Source organism: Colobus angolensis, unplaced genomic scaffold, assembly GCF_000951035.1.
Source record: "Colobus angolensis palliatus isolate OR3802 unplaced genomic scaffold, Cang.pa_1.0 Scaffold170, whole genome shotgun sequence".
NCBI classification, from domain to species: Eukaryota; Metazoa; Chordata; class Mammalia; order Primates; family Cercopithecidae; genus Colobus; species Colobus angolensis.
In genome coordinates, this window is record NW_012114822.1 from 3,242,754 (window position 1) to 3,265,212 (window position 22,459).

At 44.3% G+C, this 22,459-nt stretch overlaps 1 protein-coding gene across 3 annotated transcripts in view; it reads left to right on the plus strand.

Annotated features, from left to right (window-relative positions):
* The window catches only part of NPHP4 (nephronophthisis 4), a 131,724-nt gene that overhangs the window by 49,822 nt on the left and 59,443 nt on the right, over positions 1-22,459 (plus strand). For 2 of the 3 annotated variants that reach the window (XM_011938286.1, XM_011938287.1), the window contains exon 1: positions 15,174-15,248. In XM_011938286.1, the coding sequence (XP_011793676.1) occupies positions 15,174-15,248 (75 nt within the window). Of the gene's footprint in view, positions 1-5,759; positions 5,943-15,109; positions 15,249-22,459 lie in introns of those variants that run through there. The other variant, XM_011938285.1, reaches the window with a different exon arrangement.

Consider the following 22,459-nt stretch of genomic DNA (forward strand, 5'->3'; position numbering starts at 1 on the left):
CTGGGTGGATGGTGCCTGCGAGGGGTCAGCCCCGTCCCTGCTGTGGCTCTCACACCACGTGAGTGTGACTGTGTGTGTTCCCAGCCCAGGGCCTGAGCCGCTTTCTTCACGCTTACCTTAGGTCTCCGTCTCCTTCGTCTGTGTAATTATAGACCTACATTTCTCTCTCTTTTTTCTTTCTGTCCTTTGTGATTTGTGTGATACTAGGAACATTCAGAGATGTTTTGACGCAGTAGTTTGTCTTTTTAAAATTCGTCCTCAGCCAAGTGCCACATGTCACCACCATCGAGGCAGTGGGTCCCCTGGGCCCAGCTCTCTATCTGGATAAGTCCTTGAGGCAGTGGAGCGTGAGTGCGCTGCTTGGCACGGACCCCACCCTGTCATTACCTAGAGAGCGGCCACCATCCCCTTCACTGTGCATTCCCGGTCCCTGGGGCTGGAGGTCCCAGCAGAACCGGGCCCAGGGCCCAAGGCTGGGTGCCCAGGCAGGAGTGAAAAGGTCTCACTGAAAATCTAAAGAAAATGAAGCTCGTGAAGTAATGCAACGTTTTCACCTTCATCTAAGTGAGTTCAGGTTGATCTGAGGACAGAAACCATCAAGGGCCTGTATGACTTTCCAGTGGCTTCTGTAACAAAGCATCACACCCTCCACAGCTCAAAGCAGTGGAAATGTGCGCTCTCACAGCTCTGAGGCCACAGTCCACAATCTGCTTTGCTGGCAAACCCCAGGTACGGTAAGGCTAAGTTCCTCCCCAGGAAATCCCAGGTGTGGCGGGGCCCAGCCCCTCCTCAGGAAACCCCAGGTGTGGCAGGGTCAAGGTCCTCCTCAAGAAACCCCAGGTGTGATGGAGCCCAGCTCCTCCCCAGGAAACCCCGGTGTGGCAGGGTCGAGGTCCTCCTCAGGAAACCCCAGGTGTGGCAGGGTCGAGGTCCCCCTCAGGAAACCCCAGGTGTGGCAGGGCCGAGGTCCTCCTCAGGAAACCCCAGGTGTGGCAGGGTCGAGGTCCTCCTCAGGAAACCCCAGGTGTGGCAGGCCGAGCTCCTTCCGAGGAAACCCCAGGTGTGGCAGGACTGAGTTCCTTGGGAGGCTCTGGGGGATGGGGCCTCCCTGCCTCTTGTGGGTTTTGGGGCTCCTAGCTGTCCTTGGCTTGTGGCCACATCACTCCGTTCTCTGCCCCCTCGTCATGTGGCCTCTTCTCTGTATCTCCCTGTGTGTCTGTCTCTGTGTCTGGTCTGTCTCTCCCTGCTCCTACAGGGATGCTTGCTATTGGAGTTAGGGCCAGTCTAGATAATGAAGGATGATCTCATCCCATAACACTGGAACTAATCACATCCACAGAGACCCTTGTTTCCAATAAAGCCACAGCTACAGGTTCCGGGGATTAGGCTGAGAGCATCTTTTTGGAGGACACATGGAGCCCACCACAGGGACTCTGGTTTGTAGCATTTCCAAAGGCCAAGGGCCTGTTTTCTGTGAGCGGCTTTGCGTGGTAAGTGCAGGTGTGTGGCACTTCTGTTCCACGACAAAACCTGACTCATAATCTAAGTGTATTCCTCATTTGTCTTTTGCGTATTGTGTATTTTGTCTTTTGTGTATTTGTACTTGTGTATTTTGTGCTGTTATACTTAAAAACTCTAAATGGGAGCAATTCGGTATATTTGGGGCTTTTTTTTTTCTTTTCAGTTTGTGTGAATTCAGACCCCAGTTGGGCAGGAAATGATGAAGTAGCTGATGTCATCTCAAGCACTAGAATCCACTGACAGTAGGAGCGTGTTAGAGTCACTCTCGCTCTGCTTGTGTGCTTGGCCTTCTCTGCAGAGCCAGACAGTGTTCAGGCAGTTCCGGTCTGCGGGTCCCTCTGTGGGCTGGCAGTGAGCAAGTGTGGGCAAATACATGGCGACTGGCTTCCCACCAGGCCCCCACTAGCCTGTTGAGGTCTCAGAAAGAGTGATCAATAACTCGCTCCATGCATTTTTTTGTTGTTATTAAAGCTGTTAAACAGAAAGGTAAGGAAAAATGGATGTTTATGTAACTGACAGATACTCTGCACAGAGGAGATCATCTATTGATGGAGAACCAAAAAGAACTATGAAATTGGAAAATTAGATATTGGAATCACCTAAGTTGAAAATCAGAAGTTGTACAGATAGCATGAAAATGTGGCTACATATTTTACTTTATTTTGTTTTTGATCCTGTAATAATAAACTTCTGCATTTTATGATGATAACTGTTTACAAAAATAGTCTGGACAGTGTTGAATCCTTATAGTGACAAGTTTTCCTAATACATTTACAGTAATTTGATTTTTTTTGTTGTTGTTGAGACCGAGTCTCACTATCACCCAGGCTGGAGTGTGGTGGTGTGATCTCGGCTCCCTGCAACCTTCACCTTCTAGGTTCAAGCGATTCTCCTGCCTCAGCCTCCCGAGTAGCTGGGATTACAGGTGCTGGCCACGATGCCCAGCTGATTTTTGTATTTTTAGTAGAGATGGGATTTCCCCATATCGGCCAGGGTGGTCTTGAACTCCTGACCTCAGGTGATGCATCTGCCTCGGCTTGCCAGAGTGCTGGGATTACAGGCGTGAACCACTGCGCCTGGCTGTAAATTTGATTTTTAAAAAGCAGTGGAGTTAGAATCACCATGCCATTGGTATACTGTAGTTGCTCAGCACTGTTTTATGATCTGTCGTCAGCTAACTGGATGGGGAACAGGAAGACGTTTTTGTATTTGGCAAATGTTGAAAGTGTGGCTTAGAGTCATATGCTTCCATTTCTTACTTTTCTGATTCTTTCTGTGTCCTCTCCATGGTGTGGGTGTTTTCTCATTGAATTGCCAGGGACCACCCAAATCCCTGCTCACCATGTGACAGGGGCATGAGCGTGGCAGTATCCTGGCCCACAATCTCGAATTTAGCTGCGGCAAAGGGCTCTGCAGAAGTGGATGGTTTGAGGTCCGATTATGATGGGAAAAGAGATTAATGCAAAACAAGATGCAGATTCTGAATTTTTAGGATATAACAGGACGAGATATCATCTGGCAGGAACAGTCTGGAATAGGCTGACTTGGGAGAAACAAGAACTGTTTTCATTTTTGTATTCAAATCTGCCTGTGTATGAACTTGACTGTGGTTTAGCCCAGTATAGACCACGGGGCCATCTGTGTCTGGATTTCAGAGGCCTTGTGTGCACACATACATGTGGGGATCTGTGTGGGACCTGACTGCAGTCTGGGCAGTGACACTGGTGTGGCTGTTCCCTACTGGCATGTTTAGCCAATTAAGCAAAATCCCTTAGGATTCCTGGCCATCACTGCTGGAGTCTTGCGTCCTCTTTGGCTCTTGGGGCAGCGAAAATTCGCGGATCCCCTGGGCGTCTCTGTTCCTGGTGGATGCTGTGCTCTACCCATTCTAGGCAGGGCATGGGCGTCCATTCATTACCAAGAGTGGGACGTGTCCTCCTTCCAGGCCACCCCTTCGCTGTGACCATGGCTGTGTTTGCGATGCTGCCTGGGTTCATGCCCTCAGGCAGCATTGTTAAGAGGGGTGCCCTTGGCTGCCTTAGCCAAACCCAGGACTGGGAGCAGTGGGGAGCCACCCCATTTTACTTTCATCACCCCTGAAGGGTGCAGCTGTCTCTGTTAGCCAGGGCCGGAGGGAAGCTGTAGGAAGTGGAGCACTGTAGGAGGTGGAGCACGGTAGGAGGTGGAGCATTGTAGGAGGTAGAGCACTGCAGGTTAGGAGGTGGAGCACTGTAGGAGGTTAGGAGGTGAGGTGGAGCACTGTAGGAGGTGGAGCACTGTAGGAGGTGGAGCATTGTAGGAGGTAGAGCACTGTAGGTTAGGAGGTGGAGCACTGTGGGAGGTTAGGAGGTGAGGTGGAGCACTGTAGGAGGTGGAGCACTGTAGGAGGTTAGGAGGTGAGGTGGAGCACTGTAGGAGGTGGAGCACTGTAGGAGGTTAGGAGGTGAGGTAGAGCACTGTAGGAGGTGGAGCACTGTAGGAGGTGGAGCATTGTAGGAGGTAGAGCACTGTAGGTTAGGAGGTGGGGCACTGTAGGAGGTGGAGCACTGTAGGAGGTGGAGCACTGTAGGAGGTTAGGAGGTGAGGAGGTGGAGCAATGTAGGAGGTGGAGCACTGTAGGAGGTGGAGCACGGTAGGAGGTGAGGAGGTGGAGCACTGTAGGAGGTGGAGCACTGTAGGAGGTTAGGAGGTGGAGCACTGTAGGAGGTGGAGCACGGTAGGAGGTGGAGCACTGTAGGAGGTTAGGAGGTGGAGCACTGTAGGAGGTTAGGAGGTGGAGCACTGTAGGAGGTGAGGAGGTGGAGCACTGTAGGAGGTGGAGCACTGTAGGAGGTTAGGAGGTGGAGCACTGTAGGAGGTTAGGAGGTGGAGCACTGTAGGAGGTTAGGAGGTGGAGCACTGTAGGAGGTTAGGAGGTGGAGCATTGTAGGAAGTGGAACACGGTAGGAGGTGGAGAACTGTAGGAGGTGGAGCACGGTAGGAGGTGAGGAGGTGGAGCACTGTAGGAGGTGGAGCACGGTAGGAGGTTAGGAGGTGGAGCACTGTAGGAGGTAGAGCACTGTAGGAAATGGAGCATTGTGCTCATGGTCCAGTCACCACCTCCTGCTTGGGGGCTGTTTCTTCTGTGCATGGGACACTGAGGCTGGAAGTCCCAGGTGGAAGTAGACGGCTGCCACTCCTTCCTCTGGGCTGTTCCAGTGGCTCTCGTCGAGACAGCGGTCCGCAGTACTCACTGGTCAGTACAGCTGTGATCTTAGGAGTGGAAAGAGCTGTAACTGGGGCTCCTGGTTGGACCCGCTGTTGCCTATACCACATGGGCCTCTGGCTGATCGGCCTTCCTGGTGACTTAAGTATGCTCCACCTACCGGGGGGCCTGCAGGATATGCTGGCAGGGCCTTGGTCAGAGCCGAGCAGCTCTGGAGTCCTCTTTGACAAGGTGGCTCTGCTGGACTTTGGGGTCTGAAAAAAGACCAGTTCAGTTTCAGTCCTACTTCTTTGTAAGTAAATGGATGAAAATTGGTAATTTTAAAACTCTTTACTCAGTTAAGCCCTGAAACCATGTTTGTGAAAATGACTTTAATGTGGTTGTAACCCAAGGGTTTTCATAGTGTCCTCATTCCTTCCATTTGGCCAGCCATAGAGAAGGAGAAAGAAGGAACAATGCCTGGAATTTGACCCGATCGATTTCCCAATTTCATGAAAGCTACAGATATGAAATGTTCTATGGAAGCTGGAGCTTTGTGGAGAAAATGTGTGCTAATAACGCTGAATTGAATATACATGTGCATTCTTCATTATTTTATCAGGTTTCTGATGGGGAATTCAAAGTGCTGTTCTTAGTATTTTCCTGATGGATTTGAGTTGTTGTTGGCAAGGTGCAGAGTGTTTACAAACCTATGGAAAGATCCTTATGGGAACAGGGAGTCATAAAACGTTGGTGTTCTCTAAGGGGGAAGCCATCACTACCTTGGGCCAGAAAAGGAGACTCATGGGTGGGCAGGAGTCCTGGTTGGGTTGGTGGGGTCACGTAACTGAAGACTATCTGTGTCCTGCTGTCTGACTGTGGATGCCACGTCCTCCTGCTGCCCCAGTTCCTTTTATAAAATGCAACTGACGATCCCTGCCCCTTGCTATGCTGATCTCTAGTTGAATTTTACACGTGAAAGCACTGTTGATTTCCCCTCTCCAGGTGGCTTCTGTGATAACTCATACACCGATGTGCTTTGTTTTAATTCTAGGCAGCTTCGGTCACCTCTCTGTCCAACCTGGCGTGCATGCACATGGTCCGCTGGGCTGTTTGGAACCCCTTGCAGGAAGCCGATTCTGGAAGGGTGACCCTGCCTCTGCAGGGCGGGATCCAGCCCAACCCCTCGCACTGTCTGGTTTACAAGGTACCCTCAGCCAGCATGAGCTCTGAAGAGGTAAATTATTAGGTCTTTCTTATGCATCTCTGGTGAGCTTCTAGCAAGTTCATTCATTTTCAAAAGCAAAAGTTCACAAATATCTTTGCAGATGTTTCATTTACAGAATTTTTTTCATGTCGTGGGTATGCCTTTAGAAAGATTAGTGTGACGTTTTTATGTAAACCTCATAAGACCAGTTTTACCCTGGGTTTTCTCCCTGTTCACATACTGATTTCCTGGGATGACTTGGTGAACCTCCAGCTGATGTGTACACACTTTGCAGCGAGATTCACCCCTGTGGCGTGCGCATTTGGAGCATTGGAGCTGGGGCCTTGTGTGGTCTTTGCCAGTAGGTTTTTTGGTGGATGAGTGCTGTGGTGGGAGCCAGTTCTGGTTTCTAGCCCTGGCTTATCTTTGTGACTTATCACTAATGCTTGTTGCACCTCGGTTGTGTACAAAGGGGTTGGACCACAGCAGAGATTCTCAGGTTTTTTAAAAAAATTCTGAAATGAAATGTTCTCGTCACCCCAATTAAGAAAGCAAAAAAGAGTAGAGCAGAGTGGGTTGAAGTGTGTGTGAGGGTCTCATCCCCAGTCTCCTTGGCCCTACCATTGGTGGTGGTGGAGGATGGTTAGTGGTGACCCAGGGCACCGCAGACACAGTGCGAAACCCTGCTCTGGCAGATGCTGGAGTCCATGGGGCTCTCCGAGGTGTGGCAGAGTTTCTGCTTGGGTGCACTGTTTGGTCTTCTCTCACGTTCTAAAACATGTCCATTTCAGCAGTGCATGCAGGAGCTTTTTAGTACTCAGGTGCCTCATTTTTCTAAGGTAAAAGGACTGTGCATGTTATTTCAGTTTGTCACCTCTGTGCTGACTGCAGTGACAGATAATGTGTTCAGTGTTGTTACTGATGATTTGGATAATGCTTGGGGGACCTGAATAAGAGAACAGCTGATTGTGCAGCTTTTCTTTCTATAAGGAATATCTCTCCTGATGGGACCATATTTTGCTGCAGTCCTACATGGTTTGGTTTGAGCCCTTATTATAAAATTGCTGTTAGAAATCCTGAAGCCATTACCGTCTTCCCCTGCCCGCCACTCCCGTGTCCTCCCGTCTCTCCTTGTCTCCTCTCTTCTCTTCCCTCCCCTCTCCTCCCCGTTGGATAGGTATACAAATAAATATTTCTTCTGTTGTCTTTTAGGTCTATCATGCCACCGTGTTGCCCTTAATTTTTAAGCCTGTAAACTATATTGGGGCATGAATGTTTTGAAGGTTTACTGTCTTAAGGATGCAAATGTATCAAGTTCTGCCATTTTCCACAAGGAGTACCACTTCCAAATCAGGAGTTTTTGACCTCAGCTCTGTTGACATTTGGGCCAGATAATTCTTGGTGTGACGCCGTCCTGTGCACTAGAGGATGTTGAGCAGCATTCCTGGCCTCTGCTCCCTGGGTGCCAGCAGCATCCCCCCAGTTGTGAGAGCCCCCTGAAAGTCCACAGACGGTGCCAGATGTTTCCTGGGGGGTAAAACTGCCCCTGGTTGAGGGCCACTACTCTAAAGTGATAAAATTAACCAAAGCAGTGAACTAACCTTGGTCACAAACTTGAGTCACTTTCCTGCCCTGCGAAGGCACTCCTCTGCTTCTGCCTGTATTTCCTGCATAGTGGTGCCAGCCCCTCTCAAGTCAGGTCAGTTGGAAACCTAGGTGTGCCTATCTCTGCCACTGCACCAGCCTCTTCTTTATCTCATTCAGTCATTCATCACTCAGTGAACTTTTATTGAGTACCTACATATACTCTAAGAAAAAACATCCCTGATCCCATGAGTAGGAGTGGCAGATGTTAATCAAAGAAAAATAGAAATAGAATTCAAAGCCCATAACTTTGGGGTAGCAGATTTTAGTTTATGTTGTTGTGCTTATTTCACCGTTATTTACTATGAAATGAAGTCAGGTATCATCATGATTATTTACTTTCTTAAACAACTCCTGCCCTTTTCCCTTGAGCAAATAATTATCTCCCTCTTTTTTTTTTTTAAATTGCTATCTCCAAAGGCAGCCACTTTCAACTCTTAGCTATGACTTATGGTCTTTACCTTTGTTTTGTAAATAATAGGCCTCTGCTGCTATTTCTTAATTTACAATTTTAGACATTATATACTGAATTCTCATAATGACGGATGAAAATTTTAGCTCCTTTATACATTTCTGTCCATCTTTAAAGCACTCTGTCTTCCTACTGCTTGGCCTTGGATTCAGGCACTGTTGCAGGGGGCAGCAGAGCTGCCTGGAGGATTGAAAAGGGGGCTCTACTGGAAAATACTAGCGAGATCACTGAGGGAGGAGCTGGGGAAGCGGCCCTGTACGGTTGTTTACAAAACCCTGGGTTCACCCGGAAGCTGCACATGTGTGGGTCTGACCCTGAATGGCATACCAAAGACTTTGAGACTGTGGGGTTGGCTACTTCCCAGTCCCAGAGCTGCCTGCTGCGTGGAGCCACATGCAGGAGAGATCTGAAGAACTGCACAGGTTTTGAAAATGAAACTGACATTGAAACCACAGCTTACAGGATGCTGGTCAGAAACTGTGTCCTGAACTCAACTGAGTCAATTCCTACCTAAATAAAAATACCAGCATTCTTCACAGGATTTAAATGAGACTCTATCATCTAATGTTCAAAGTGTCTATGACATGCTCTAAAATTAATTGTCATACAAAGAACCTGGAAAATACAGCTTGTAGAGAAAAAACATTTAACAGACACCAATACTGAGATGGCCCAAATGTTAGCATGATCAGACAGAGAATTTAAATCAGCCATAATAAAGATACTCTAGTAAAAAAGAGCAAACACTCTGGAAATAAATGGGAAAGTAGGCTGTCTCAGTAAAGAGATGGAAGATATAAAGAACAATCACATGAAAATTTTAGAACTGAAAAACAAAATAACCAAAATAAAAAACTACTAGATGGCCTAACAGCAGAATGGAGATGGCAAAAGAGTTAGTGAACTTGAAGATAAACCAATAGAAATTTATTCACCCTGAGCAATAGAGAAGAAAATGATTGGAAGACAAGGGGCAAAGCCTCAGCGTTGACCTGTATGTCCCTACCAAAAAGGCTAGCACCCAGTCCTGGTAGAGGAGACTATGGTATAGAAAAAAGTACTTGAAAAAATATTGGCTGAAAACTTCCCCAATTTGGCAAAAGACATAAATCTGCAGATCCAAGTTCAGTGAACCCCAGGAATAAATGTGAGGAAATTACACTTGGATAAATCATATGCAAACTGCTGAAAACTAAAGACGAAGAAGATTCTTAAAAACAGCTATAGGCTGGTTGCGGTGGCTCAAGCCTGTAATCCCAGCACTTTGGGAGGCCGAGGCGGGCGGATCACCTGAGGTCAGGAGTTCGAGACCAGCCTGGCCAACATGGTGAAACCCCGTCTCTACTAAAAATACTAAAATTAGCCAGATGAGGTGGCGGGTGCCTGTAGTCCCAGCTACTCGGGAGGCTGAGGCAGGAGAATGGTGTAAACCCAGGAGGCAGAGCTTGCAGTGAGCTGAGATCTGGCCGCTGCACTCCAGCCTGGGCGACAGAGCGAGACTTCGTCTCAAAAAAAAAAAAAAAAAAAAAAAAACAGCTATAGAAAAATGACGCATTACAGAGAAATAATAATTTGAGTGACTGTGGATTCCTCATCAGAAACCACTCTGACCAGAAAGTGGGACATTTTGAAAGTACTAACAGAAAGACCTTGGAACTCAGAATTCTATGTCCAGTAAAACAAACAAACAAAAAACAACAACAAAAAAACAGAACAAAGGTGTGAAATGAGGACATTCTCAGATGAACTGAAAGTAAGAACATTCATTGGTAGCAGATAATTTGCTAAAAGAATCTTCAGACAGGGGAAATGATACCAGATAGAAATTTTTAACATCAAGAATGAAGAAAAAACAACAGAAATGGTAAATATAATGTTCTTCTCTTCTTTAAAATTTGTTGGATGGTTGAAGCAAAAATTATAACACTGTGGCTGGGCATGGTGGCTCACACTTGTAATCCCAGCACTTTGGGAGGCTGAGGCGGGCGGATCGCCTGAGGTCGGGAGTTGGAGACCAGCCTGGCCAACATGGTGAAACCCCGTCTCTACTAAAAATACTAAAATTAGCCAGATGTGGTGGCACATGCCTGTAATCCCAGCTACTCGGGAGGCTGAGGCAAGAGAATCACTTGAACCTGGGAGGCAGAGGTTGCAGTGAGCTGAGATCGCGTCATTGCACTCCAGCCTGGACAACAGAGCAAGACTCTGTCTCAAAACCAAACCAAAACAAAACTGAACACAGTGTTTGGAGAGATTTTAAAGGTACATAGATGTAATATTTAGAATATTACCTAAACTTAGTTGATAAAGCAATAGCAAGGTTTGAGAAGATTGACTATGATTTTGAAAGTTCTGCCTAAGGTAAAATGCTGTCAAATAGCATCACATGATACAGGGAACTCTTTTATGACATGAAAAGTCAATTGATAGAGCAAACTTATATTGTTGTCTTATTTTATGAAAGTGCTGCAGCCACCCCAACCTTCAGCAACCACTACTCTGATTAGGCAGCAGCCATCAATATCAAGGCACAACCCTCCACCAGCAAAAAGATTACAATGTTCTGGAAGGCTCAGATGATCCTTAGTGTTTTTTTTTTTTTGAGACAAGGTCTTACCCTGTTGCCCTGGCTGGAGTGCAGTGGCACGATCATAGTTCACTGCAGCCTTGAACTCCTAGGCTCAAACGATCCTCACACCTCAGCATCCTGAGTAGCTAGGACTGCAGGCCTGTGCCACCATGCCTGCCTAATGTTTTAATTTTTGTAGAGTTGAGGTCTTGCTGTGTTGCCCAGGATGATCTTGAGCTTCTGGGTTCAAGGGATCCTCCCACCTTGGTCTCCCAGAGTGTTGGGATTATAAGCATGAATCATCATACCTATAATGGCACAATGGTTAGCATTTTTTAGCAAGAAAGTGGCTTTTTTTTTTTTTTTTAAGTCCTACTCTGTAACCCAGGCTGGAGTGAAGTGGCGCAGTCTCAGCTTACTATAATCTCTGTCTCCCGGATTCAAGCGATTCTTCTGGCTCAGCCTCCCAAGTAGCTGGGATTACAGGTGCCTGCCACCATACCCGGCTAATTTTTATATTTTTAGTGGAGATGGAGTTTCATCATGTTGGCCAGGCTGGTCTTGAACTCCTGACCTTAGGTGATCTGCGTGCCTCTCAAAGTGCTGGGACTGCAGACGTGAGTCACTGCACCCGGCCAGCAATAAAGTATTTTTAAATTAAGGTAGGTACAGTACATTTTTTTTTCTTTTTTTAGACATAATGCTATTACACACTTACTGACTACAGTATAGTGTAAATATAACTTTAAAATCTACTGGAAACCAAACAATTCAAGTGACGCGCTTTATTGTAGTGGTTAGGTATGCCTGTAATTACATTACGTGTAAATAGTATAAACACACCAGTTTAAAAGATACCATCAGGCTTAATGAAAGACAGAGCCCAACTATATACTGTCTCTAAGAAATATACTTTAAATAAATATAATGTAAATTAAAAGAATGGAAAATATTCTGTTCAAACACTAATTAAAGAAAACTGGGATGGCTATATTACTATCAGACACTATCAGACAAACTAGACTTCAGAATAGAGGAAATTTCCAGGAATTAAGAGATAGAAATTTCCAGGAATTAAGCAAAAACTGAACTGAAAGGAGAAATGGACAAATCCACAATTATAGAGACTTCAACATCCTCTCTAAGTAAACAGAGAACAACTAGCTAGACAATCAGCAATGATACGGAAGGACTGAACATCACCATTGACCAGCTGGATCGGAATGATAGTGATGGAGCACTCTCCCCAACAACAGCAGGATACACGCTGTTTACAAGTGCACATAGAGCATTCATCAGGATAGACAATATCCTTGGTCATAAAACAAACCTCAGTTTTAAGAGAGTTGAGATTATACAAGATGTATTCTCAGATTATAATGGAATTGAACTAGAAAACAATAACAAAGATAATAAAAATTTTCAACCATTTGGAAATTAAACAATATGTAAAAAATCCATAAATTAAAGAGTAAGCCTCCAGGGAAAATAGAAGATATTGTGAACTTAACAGATATGGAAATACAGCATATCAAAGTTTGTAGGATGCAGCTCAAATATGCTTAGCGTTAGGGACTTATATTAGAACAGAAAAGGCCAGGTGCGGTGGCTCAAGCCCGTAATCCCAGCACTTTGGGAGGCCGAGACGGGCGGATCACGAGGTCAGGAGATCGAGACCATCCTGGCTAACACGGTGAAACCCCGTCTCTACTAAAAATACAAAAAACTAGCCGGGCGAGGTGGCGGCGCCTGTAGTCCCAGCTACTCGGGAGGCTGAGGCAGGAGAATGGCGGGAACCCGGGAGGCGGAGCTTGCAGTGAGCTGAGATCCGGCCACTGCACTCCAGCCCGGGCGACAGAGCAAGACTCCGTCTCAAAAAAAATAAATAAAAATAAAGCACAGAAAAAAGATCTTAATTCAGCGATCTAATCTTTGTCTTTAGAAACTAGAAAAAGAAGAGTGAAATAAACCCAAAGCAATTCAGAAGTCAATAACAGCAGAAACCAATGAGATTGAAAACAAAAATAATAGATTAAAAATTTTAAAATAGCAAAAACCCAATGAAACAAAAACCTGTTTGAAAATGTCAGTAAAATTGATGAACTTCTAGCAAGACTGAAAAAGAAAGAAGGGAGGACACGAATTACTAATATTAGGAATGAAAGAAGGAATATCAGTACAGACTCACAGGTGTTTAAAAGGATAAGGGAATACTACGAACAATTCTCTGCACATAAATTTGACAATTTAGGTCAAATGGATGAATGAATATTAAACGCCACACTGCCAAAACTTAGCCAAGATGAAGTAGATGACTTGAGTAGTCCTATAACTAATATATAAATTGAATTCATAGTTTAAAAACTTTTGAAAAAGAGATATTCAGGCCTATTCACTATGAATTCTACTAAACATGTGAAGAAGAAATAATGCTGCTTTTATACAATCTATTTCAGAAAACAGAAAAGATGGGAGCAATTCCCAACTTATGAAATGAAGCCAGCATTACCCTGATATCAAAACCAGAAAAAAAAGTAATAAGCAAACAGAACTGTGGACCCATATCCTTCATAAACATAGGTGCAAAATAGCAAAATATTAGCAGATTGAGTCCAGGGATACGCAAAAAGAATAATATGCTATAACCAAGTGGAGCTTTATCCCAAGAATGCAAGTCTGTTTTCTATTTGGAAATCAATAAATGTAATTCATTATAGTAACAGCTTAAAGAAGGAAAACTATATGATCCTGGCAATTGATATTGAAAAAACGTTCGACAATATTCAGCATCAGTTTATGATAAAAACTGAGCAAATTAGTAATAAAAGAAAACTTCCTCAGCATGATCAATGGTGTCTACAAAAACTCTTTAGCTAACATCATACTTAATGGTGCAAGACTGATTGCTTTCCCCCTAAGATTAGGAACAAGTAAAGGATGTCCACTGTTAGCATTCAACGTCATGTTCAGTATTGCATTGGAAGTTGTAGTCAGTGCTGTAAGTCAAGAAAACAGAAGACATACACATTAGAAGGAAGAAACAAAACTGTCCTTATTTGCAGAAAACGTGATTGTCCATGTCAAAGATTCCGAGGAATCTACAGAAAAGTCCTTTTGGAATGAGTAAGTGGGTTTAGTGAGGTTGCAGGATAACACAGGAAGTCAACATGAAAAATCAATCCTATTTCTATATACTAGCACTGAAAAATTGAAAGCAAAATGCAGAAACAGTATTATTTACAAAACCTGCCCTCCATGAAATCTGGCAAAATAGATACGGGATCTGTATGCTGAAAACAATGAAACTGTCCTTTTGCTAGTTGTCACTGTGGTTATTCTTAGGTGAAATCAAAGAAGACCTAAATAATTGGAGAGATGTAACATGTTTATGTCTTGGAAAACTCAACATAGTAAAGCTGTCAGTTCTGCCCAAGATTGATCTAGAGATTTTATGCAGTTTTCAGTCAAAATCTCAGCAGGATTTTTTTGGAATTATAGACAAGCAGATTCTGAAATTTATATGGAAAGGTAAAGGAATTAGAAGAGTCAAAATAGTTAAAAAAAAACAAAAACAAAAACAGTAAAGTTGGAGGAATCAGACCACACAGTTCACAGTTTAAACACTGTAGAGCTGCTACACTAATTACTGTCAAGGGATTAGATTAATGGAACAGACTAGAGAGTCCAGAAATAAAGTTTGGAAGTGCTTTATGAAATTTAATATACCATATGACCCAGCAGTCCTACTCTTGGAGAAATGAAACCTGTATTCACACAAACACATGTGTTTGTAGCAGCTCTGTTTATAATCACCCAAACCAGAAACAACCCAAATGTTTGCGAGTGAATGGATAAATAAACTGATACATCCGTACAATAGAATATCACTCAGTAATAAAAAAGAAACAGTTTGATGTATATGCAACAACTTGGATGAATCTCATCAGTCTTACACTAAATGAAAGAAACTGGTCTCAAAAGTTGTACTTTACGTGATTCCACGTGTCGGACATTTTTTTGACGTTCTCGAAAAGACCAAATGACAGTGCTGGGGAAGCAGTCATAGATTGCCCGGGTTAGGCAGGAGCCCGGTGTGGCTGCAGAGGGGCAGGGCAAGGGAGCACCCTGGGGGAATGGGGCTGACCTGCACCCTGGGTGTGGTGCTGGTTATGTGAATCTGTGTTTGTGTGCCAAAACCCACAGAGCCATAGCCAGAATAAAGATGTCAGTTTCACATAGGTCAGTGTAAACATTCACAACTCGAGGGAGAGATTGCGATTTCTGCTTGGGTAAGGGTCATTCCATGATCATGTGGTCTGCAGGGCTTTTAGTGCCATGCCAATTGCTTTTTGCTCAAACTACTTGATTATAATCTAAGAACATGTGGTGTCAGAAGCCTCTGATTTCACATAGACTTTGTTTTAGGGCAGAGCCTGCTGTTCCTGGTTGGATGGTTCTGACAGGCGTGCTGATAAAGGGAGTGGCCATCACTGCTGTTTTGGTCCATTGCAGGTGAAGCAGGTGGAGTCGGGTACAGTCCGGTTCCAGTTCTCGCTGGGCTCAGAAGAACACCTGGATGCACCCGCGGAGCCTGTCAGCGGCCCCAAGGCAGAGCGGCAGCCTGCCAGAAAACCACCCACGTCCCCCTCCAGTAAGTGTTTCCAGAGAGCTGACTTACCAGGCACACGGCCGGCGGTACTTCCATCTGTTCCTGGGGAAACAGACTTAGTCCAGTACGATAATCATCACATTTGTAAGATAATCGCCATAGATTGCCTTAATTGAATCTGTTAGTTGGGTTTTTGCTTAACACCAAGGTGTAGAATTGGACAGTGATAAAGTGTGGCCCAGAAGCTTGTTACTTGTGCTTCAGCCCAGAGTCAGCTCAGTTACTTGACAGCTCCCCAATGAAACATGTAAAAGGACACGTCACATGGGTGCCCTGCAAATGTGGGACCTGAGAATTAGAGGGTGATGGAGAGCCAAGGACCACCACCTTGAGTTTGCATTGTTAAAGTAGCCCTCTGTCTACTCACCTTGAAGCCCTGCCTGAAAGTTAGGAGTCTGTGGCTTTAAGAAAGGGAGTCACAATTGGCTGCAAGCAGCAAGGGCTGCCAGCAGAGGTAGAGCCCTGGCCCTGTGGTGGCAGCAAGTCCACATGGTTAGGAGGTTAAAGAGTTCTTGTTGGCTGTCAGCCTAGCTGCTTCTGCTGAGGCAGTACCCTGTGCTCAGAGCCTCTTGGTGTAGACCCATGTCCTGGTTGAGAATTCCAGCTTTAGTGAAGTGAGGGGCGGAAGGTACGAGGGAGCGTTGGAGTAGTCCACCTGAATGAGTATGGGGCCTTGGCCCTAGGCGTCTAGAGTTCTCGCCACTGAAAGTTCTAGGCTCCCTAGTCGCAGGTGATGACTTCCTTCTTTCTGCCTGTTCCAGATGGCAAGATAGGGAATGAATAAACGTGCAAGCCTGTGGAGGGAGCTTTGTGCTCCTCTGGGCTCCAGCTGGTGGCGCCCGGGTGTCGAGGTAGGACTTGCTTTCTGTGCTCGGCTGTGGCCCCGAGTCCTGGTGCGAAGCTGCTGGTGCTTCTGTCACTCAGGAGGGGTTTTCTTCGTGGATTGAGACTGTAACTTATGGGAACTGGTCTTGTCGAATTTGATTTTAACAATTGGTGGAAGTGTTTCTAAGTTGATGAATTTGATTAAGTTGATGACTTTCGGAGATACCTGATACAGTGCAAACGCTATGTAAATTGTACTGTTTAGGGAATAATGACAAGAAAAAAGAGTCTGTACGTGTTCAGTGCAGACACAACCATCCATTTAAAAAAAAAATGTTTTCAGCCCAAGTCTGGTTGAATTCATAGATGAAGAAACCAGGGATCTACTCTGTACTCTGATTTTTAAGTTACTTAAAAGTACAATAGTAATACATAATGAACATGGTCTTTCGGGATTTTCTGAGCTATCTGAGAATATTCTGGTACCAAAACTTAATAGTTGATTTCTCTGGGACAAACTGCGTCGTTGAGTATTTTCCTGGTTTTCGGAGAGGTGATGCATTTGATGGTTTTAATGTTTTCGTTTTTTCAGTGTTTGAGTTTTGTGCCTACCAGCTTGTTCTCAAGATTTCTGTTTACCACCAGTGTGTACATTAATAATCTCATCTTATATAAACGGCACTGAAATGTACAGTATCCCGTATGCTAGAATCCCTTGTGGTGGTGGGTGGCATGCAGGCTTTTCCTGTCAGAGTCGGTTTAGAATGAATTTCCAATTTCATTTGATAAAGTTGAGTGCATTCAAGGCATAGGACACACAATTTCAAAAAACTAAACAGAGGGTCATAATAAAGGGTCGTTTAAAGCAACCCATTCCCGGCCGGGTGTGGTGGCGCACGCCTCTAATCCCAGCACTTTGGGAGGCCAAGGCGGGCGGATCACAAGGTCAGGAGATCGAGACCGTCCTGGCTAACACAGTGAAACCCCGTCTCTACTAAAAATACAAAAAATTAGCTGGGCGTAGTGGCGGGTGCCTGTAGTCCCAGCTACTTGGGAGGCCGAGGCAGAAGAATGGCATGAACCTGGGAGGCGGAGCTTACAGTGAGCCGAGATTGTGCTGCTGCACTCCAGCCTGGGCAACAGAGCGAGACTCTGTCTCAAAAAAAAAAAAAAAAGCAACCCATTCCTTGCTTACATCTGGTATCTTTCCTTCTTTGACATACACTCTTTGACATAGTTATATTTTAAAAATAAAATACCTATCAACCTTTAAGAAACATAGTTATGAAAAACAGAGGACCTTAGGTTATAAATTGGGTATATTTTGTAATTAAGTGTAAACATGATTAGAGTTATCCCTTGGTATCCATGGGGGACTGGTTCCAGATGCTCAAGTCCCTTATATAAAATGGTGGTATTTGCTGTAATCTACGCACATCCTCCCGTGTACTTTAAATCATCTTTAGGCTACTTACAATACCCAATACAGTGCAAATGCTATGTAAATCGGTGTGGTACTGTTTAGGGAATAATGACAAGAAAAAAAGAGTCTGTACGTGTTCAGTGCAGATACAACCATCCATTTTTTTAAAAAATATTTTCAATCCAAGGCTGGTTGAATTCATGGATGCAGAACCCATGGATCTACTCTGTACTCTGATTTTTGATTAAGTTACTTAGAAGTACAATAGTAATACATAATAAACATAGTTTGCCCATGTCTGTAGAAATGCCTGAACAGAGAATGAACCTGTATAGCTAGCTTTCAGGAAAAATATGGCTACCTTCTCTGGAAAGAAATTTTCATGTGTTTAAATTACGATACAGGCCAGGCATGGTGGCTCATGCCTGTAATCCTAGCACTTTAGAAGGCTGAGGCAGGAGGATCACTTGAGCTCAGGAGTTCAAGACCACCCTGGGCAACATAGCAAGACCCCATCTCTACTAAAAATAAAACAAATTAGCTATGCACAGTGGTGTGCACCTTTAGTCCCCGCTACTCAAGAGGCTGAGGCAAGAAGATTGGTTGAGCCCGGGAGATTGAGGCTGCAGTGAGCTGTGATTACGCCAGTGCACTCCAGCCTGGGCAAAAGAGTGAGACCTTGTCTCAAAAATAAATAAGTAAATAAAGATATAGTTATGGCACTGGAAAAGAGCAGCTAGTTATGTTTTGAAGACCTTCTAATCAAATTAATTATAAACTCTGATGGGCTGATCCTGTTGTCGGGCTTTTGGGCTGGATCAATCGTGGACGCCGTCTGTGGGCTTTGGTTTTACTTCCCTGGTTGCCCTGATTTCATGAGGCATTTGGAGGAGATTTTAAAACCAGTCTGCCACTGCCTCTGCTTGCCCAGAATGGTTCTTAAACTGATTTTTTTTGCTGAGGTTCCTTGAGCTTCTTAGATCTCTAGATTTATAGTTTTCATCACATTTGGAAAAATTGTGGTCATTATTTCTTCACATATTTCTTCTCTCTCTCTCATCCTCTCATTCAGGGCCCCAATTACAAGTTTATCAGGCTGCCGGAAGTTGTCTCACAGCTCACTGATACTCGTTCACTTTTATTTATAACCTTCTTTCGCTGCGTGTTTCATTTTAGATAGTTTCTATTGCCGTATCTTCAAGTTCACTTCAAGTTCTTTTCTTCCGGAGTGTTTGATCTGCCATTTATCCCATTCAGTATACCTTTCATCTCAGATATTATAGTTTTCATCTCTAGAAGTTCTGTCTGGGCTTGTTTTATATCTTCCGTGTGTTGACTTAACATGTTCAATGTTTCCTCTGGCTTTTTGAACTTAAGAAATACAGTTATAACTACTTTAATATCCTGGTTTGCTAATTCTCATATCTTTGTCAGTTCAGGATCAGTTTTGATTGATAGATTTTCCTGATTGGGTTCTGTTTTCCTGCCTCTTTGGATGTCTGATAGCTTTTGATGGACTCCAGATATTGAGAATTTTCTCATATTGGATACTGAATATTTTTGTATCTGATAAATATTCTTAAGCTTTGAAAATTGTTAGATCCTTTTGGGTCTTGCTTTTAAGATTTGTTAGGTGAGATCAGATCAGCATTTCGTCTAGGGCTGATTATTTCTCACTGAGATGACAGGTGCCCTCCGAGGGGTCTGCCCAGTGTCCCATGAAGAATGAGGATTACCAGATGGCTGGAGGGAACAGCGCTATGTCTGCCTGCCCTGTGAAGACCAGGCCCTGTTCCCTGTAATCCTCTCTGGTGGTTCTTTCTCTTTTGGCCTTAGGCAGTTTCCTGATCTGCACTCTACTGAATGCTAGGATGGGACCCTCTGTACATGGCTGGCGTTCTCTCTGTGTGCTGCTCATCTTGTCTGGTGCAACCTCACTGAACACAGTAAGCTGGGGGCAGGGTAGGCCTTCCCTCTTCTGTTTCCCAGCCCTCGGGATCACTCTCCTTTGTTGCCTGAAGTCCGCTGTCTTGAAAACCACTGTTTTACGTATTTTGCGTTTAAAAGAAAATGTATTTTAGATGGAAGGGTCAGTCTGATCGCTGTTACTCTTCTTGGCCAGAAGTAGAAGTCCTGGACTGTTGTTAATGGTTTCTTGGCTGCTGAAATCATCCCCACCAGGACCGATCATCCAGGGGTTTGGAAGCGTTTCCTAGCTGCGTGTGCTACTTGTGATTCACTCACCATGCTGCTGTTTTCCGGACTTTTGAGTCTTGGCTCATGCTCTCCGCCTGGTGTGTCTTTCTCCCATGAGCTGCATTTGTTTTCTTTTAGGATATATTCCAGGGTTTTTGTTTTGTTTTGTTTTCTGTTTAGAGATAAATTCTCACTTCATTGCTCTGGCTGGAGTGCATGACATAATCACAGCTTACTGTAGCCTTGAACTCCTGAGCTCAAGCAATCCACCTGCCTCAGCCTCCCAAGTAGCTGGGACTACAGGCGTGCCACCATACCTGGCTCAGTTTTTTGTTTTGTAGAGATGAGGTCTTGCTATGTTGTACAGGCTGGTCTTGAACTCCTGGCCTCAAGCAGTCCTCCCACCTTGGCCTCCCAAAATACTGGGGTTATTTTTTAATTAAAAAAATACGTAGTCAAGAATAGTCAAGGCAATTTTGAAGAGGGAGGGAGGCTTCACCTTTCTTAGTTTTCAGGCTTACCGTAATGTTCTAATTTCTAGAACAAGTATAGCATTGATACAGAGGGAGATAAATAGATAATGGGACAAAATATAAAGCGTGATATGTGACAACTTGCGGAGAAGGAATGTATTAGTTTCTGATTGCTGCTACAACAAATTAGTGACATTGCAACAGGAGCTTATTATCCTAAAATTCTGGAGGTCAGAAGTCCAAAGTGGGTTCTGCAGCCTTAAATTGAGGGCTCAGTGGGGCTGTGCTCCTTCTGGAGGCTCCAGGGGAAAACCCATTTCCTTGCGTTTTCCAGCTGCTGGAGGCCGCCTGTGTCCCTTGGCTCCTTCTTCCATCTTCAAAGGCAGCCGTGCAGCACCTTCCAGTCCCACTCAACTCTGACCCTCCTGCCTCCCTGCCTTTCACTTACAAAGACTGTTGTGAGTACATTGGACCCTTCTGGAGAACCCGGGGTCATCCCCCCATCTCAGGTCAACTGATGAGCACCTTAGTCCCTTGGCGTTGAACACAGGTATAGGTTCTGAGATTAGGACGTGGGTATCTCTGGGGTGGCAGCAGTTACTCTGCTTAGCGCAAGGAGTACCAGTCAGGAAATGGCGTGGCGTGATCCCTTGCCCACATGGAAAATATAAAATTCAATCCTAATTTCATGTCATGTACAATAATAAATTCCAGATGGCCTAAAAACCAAAACTTCAGAAATGTTAGAATTAGGAGATTAGAAAGAAGATAGATTATAGAAAGCGGTCGTCCAAATCAATAAGAAATAGACAGCAGGAAAGAAAAATGGACAATGCTCAGCAATTGCTGGGCAATCGTTAACGTTGTCGTCATATGAAGAGGGAATTTATAGAGAAGCAACTGGAATAACCAATAACCATAAGCATATGAAAAAGTGCTCAGTATTACTGGTAATCTGAGAAACGCAAAATAAAATGAGAAACCATTTTATTCCCCTCATATTGGAGAAATCTAGCTGTCTAATAGTGCAAAGGTTCATGAGGATGTGGTTAAAGCAGAACTCTTACCACTGTGGGAAGAATGTGATATGTACAGCCACTTTGAAGAGTGATTTTATAATATTTAGTTAATATTCTACAACTCAGAAATGCCATTTCCAGACGCCTGTTAAAGAGAACTACCAGTTCATATGTACAAGGAGACATGGGTGGGCTCGGCTTCACAGCAGCTTCTAAGTTAAAATTTGAAAACAGTCTGCTGGCTTCCCAGTCAGGGAGTGGAAAAACTGACTTATTTGGACAGGGAAATGCTGTGTATCAGTCAAATGAATGATAATAGATCTATGCGTATCATGGTGGGTAAACTTTCACAAAGGCATGTTGAGTGAACACACGTTCTGAAAGGAAATGAACAATGTGGTAGCATTTAACTTTCAAAACAATTGCATATATTGCTTATGAATGCATGTTTACTAACTGAATATCAGAGCAGTTACTTAATGTCTCTGTCCCTGTTTCCTCAGCTGTAAAATGGAATGGATTACATACCTAAAGTATGAAAAACAAACTTGAGAAATTTTTAAAAAAGCCATTGGAGAATATTTTTATGGCCTTTGGGTTAGGAAGGCCTTCTTTTTTCTTTTTATGGTTCCATTTTTATTATAGTATTATACTTTAAGTTCTAGGGTACATGTGCACAACGTGCAGGTTTGTTACGTATGTATACATGTGCCATGTTGGTGTGCTGCACCCATTAACTCGTCATTTACATTAGTTATATCTCCTAATGCTATCCCTCCCCGCTCCCCCAAACCCACAACAGGCCCCGGTGTGTGATGTTCCCCATCCTGTGTCTAAGTGTTCTCATTGTTCAGTTCCCACCTATGAGTGAGAACATGCGGCGTTTGGTTTTCCGTCCTTGTGATAGTTTGCTGAGAATGGTGGTTTCCAGCTTCATCCATGTCCCTACAAAGGACACGAACTCGTCCTTTTTTATGGCTGCATAGTATTCCATGGTGTGTGTGTGCCACATTTTCTTAATCCAGTCTATCATTGATGGACATTTGGCTTGGTTCAAAGTTTTTGCTATTGTGAATAGTGCTGCAGTAAACATACATGTACATGTGTCTTTATAGCAGCATGATTTATAATCCTTTGGTTATATACCCAGTAATGGGATGGCTGGGTCAAATGGTATCTCTAGTTCTAGATCCTTGATGAATCGCCACACTGTCTTCCACAGTGGTTGAACTAGTTTACAGTCCCACCAACAGTGTA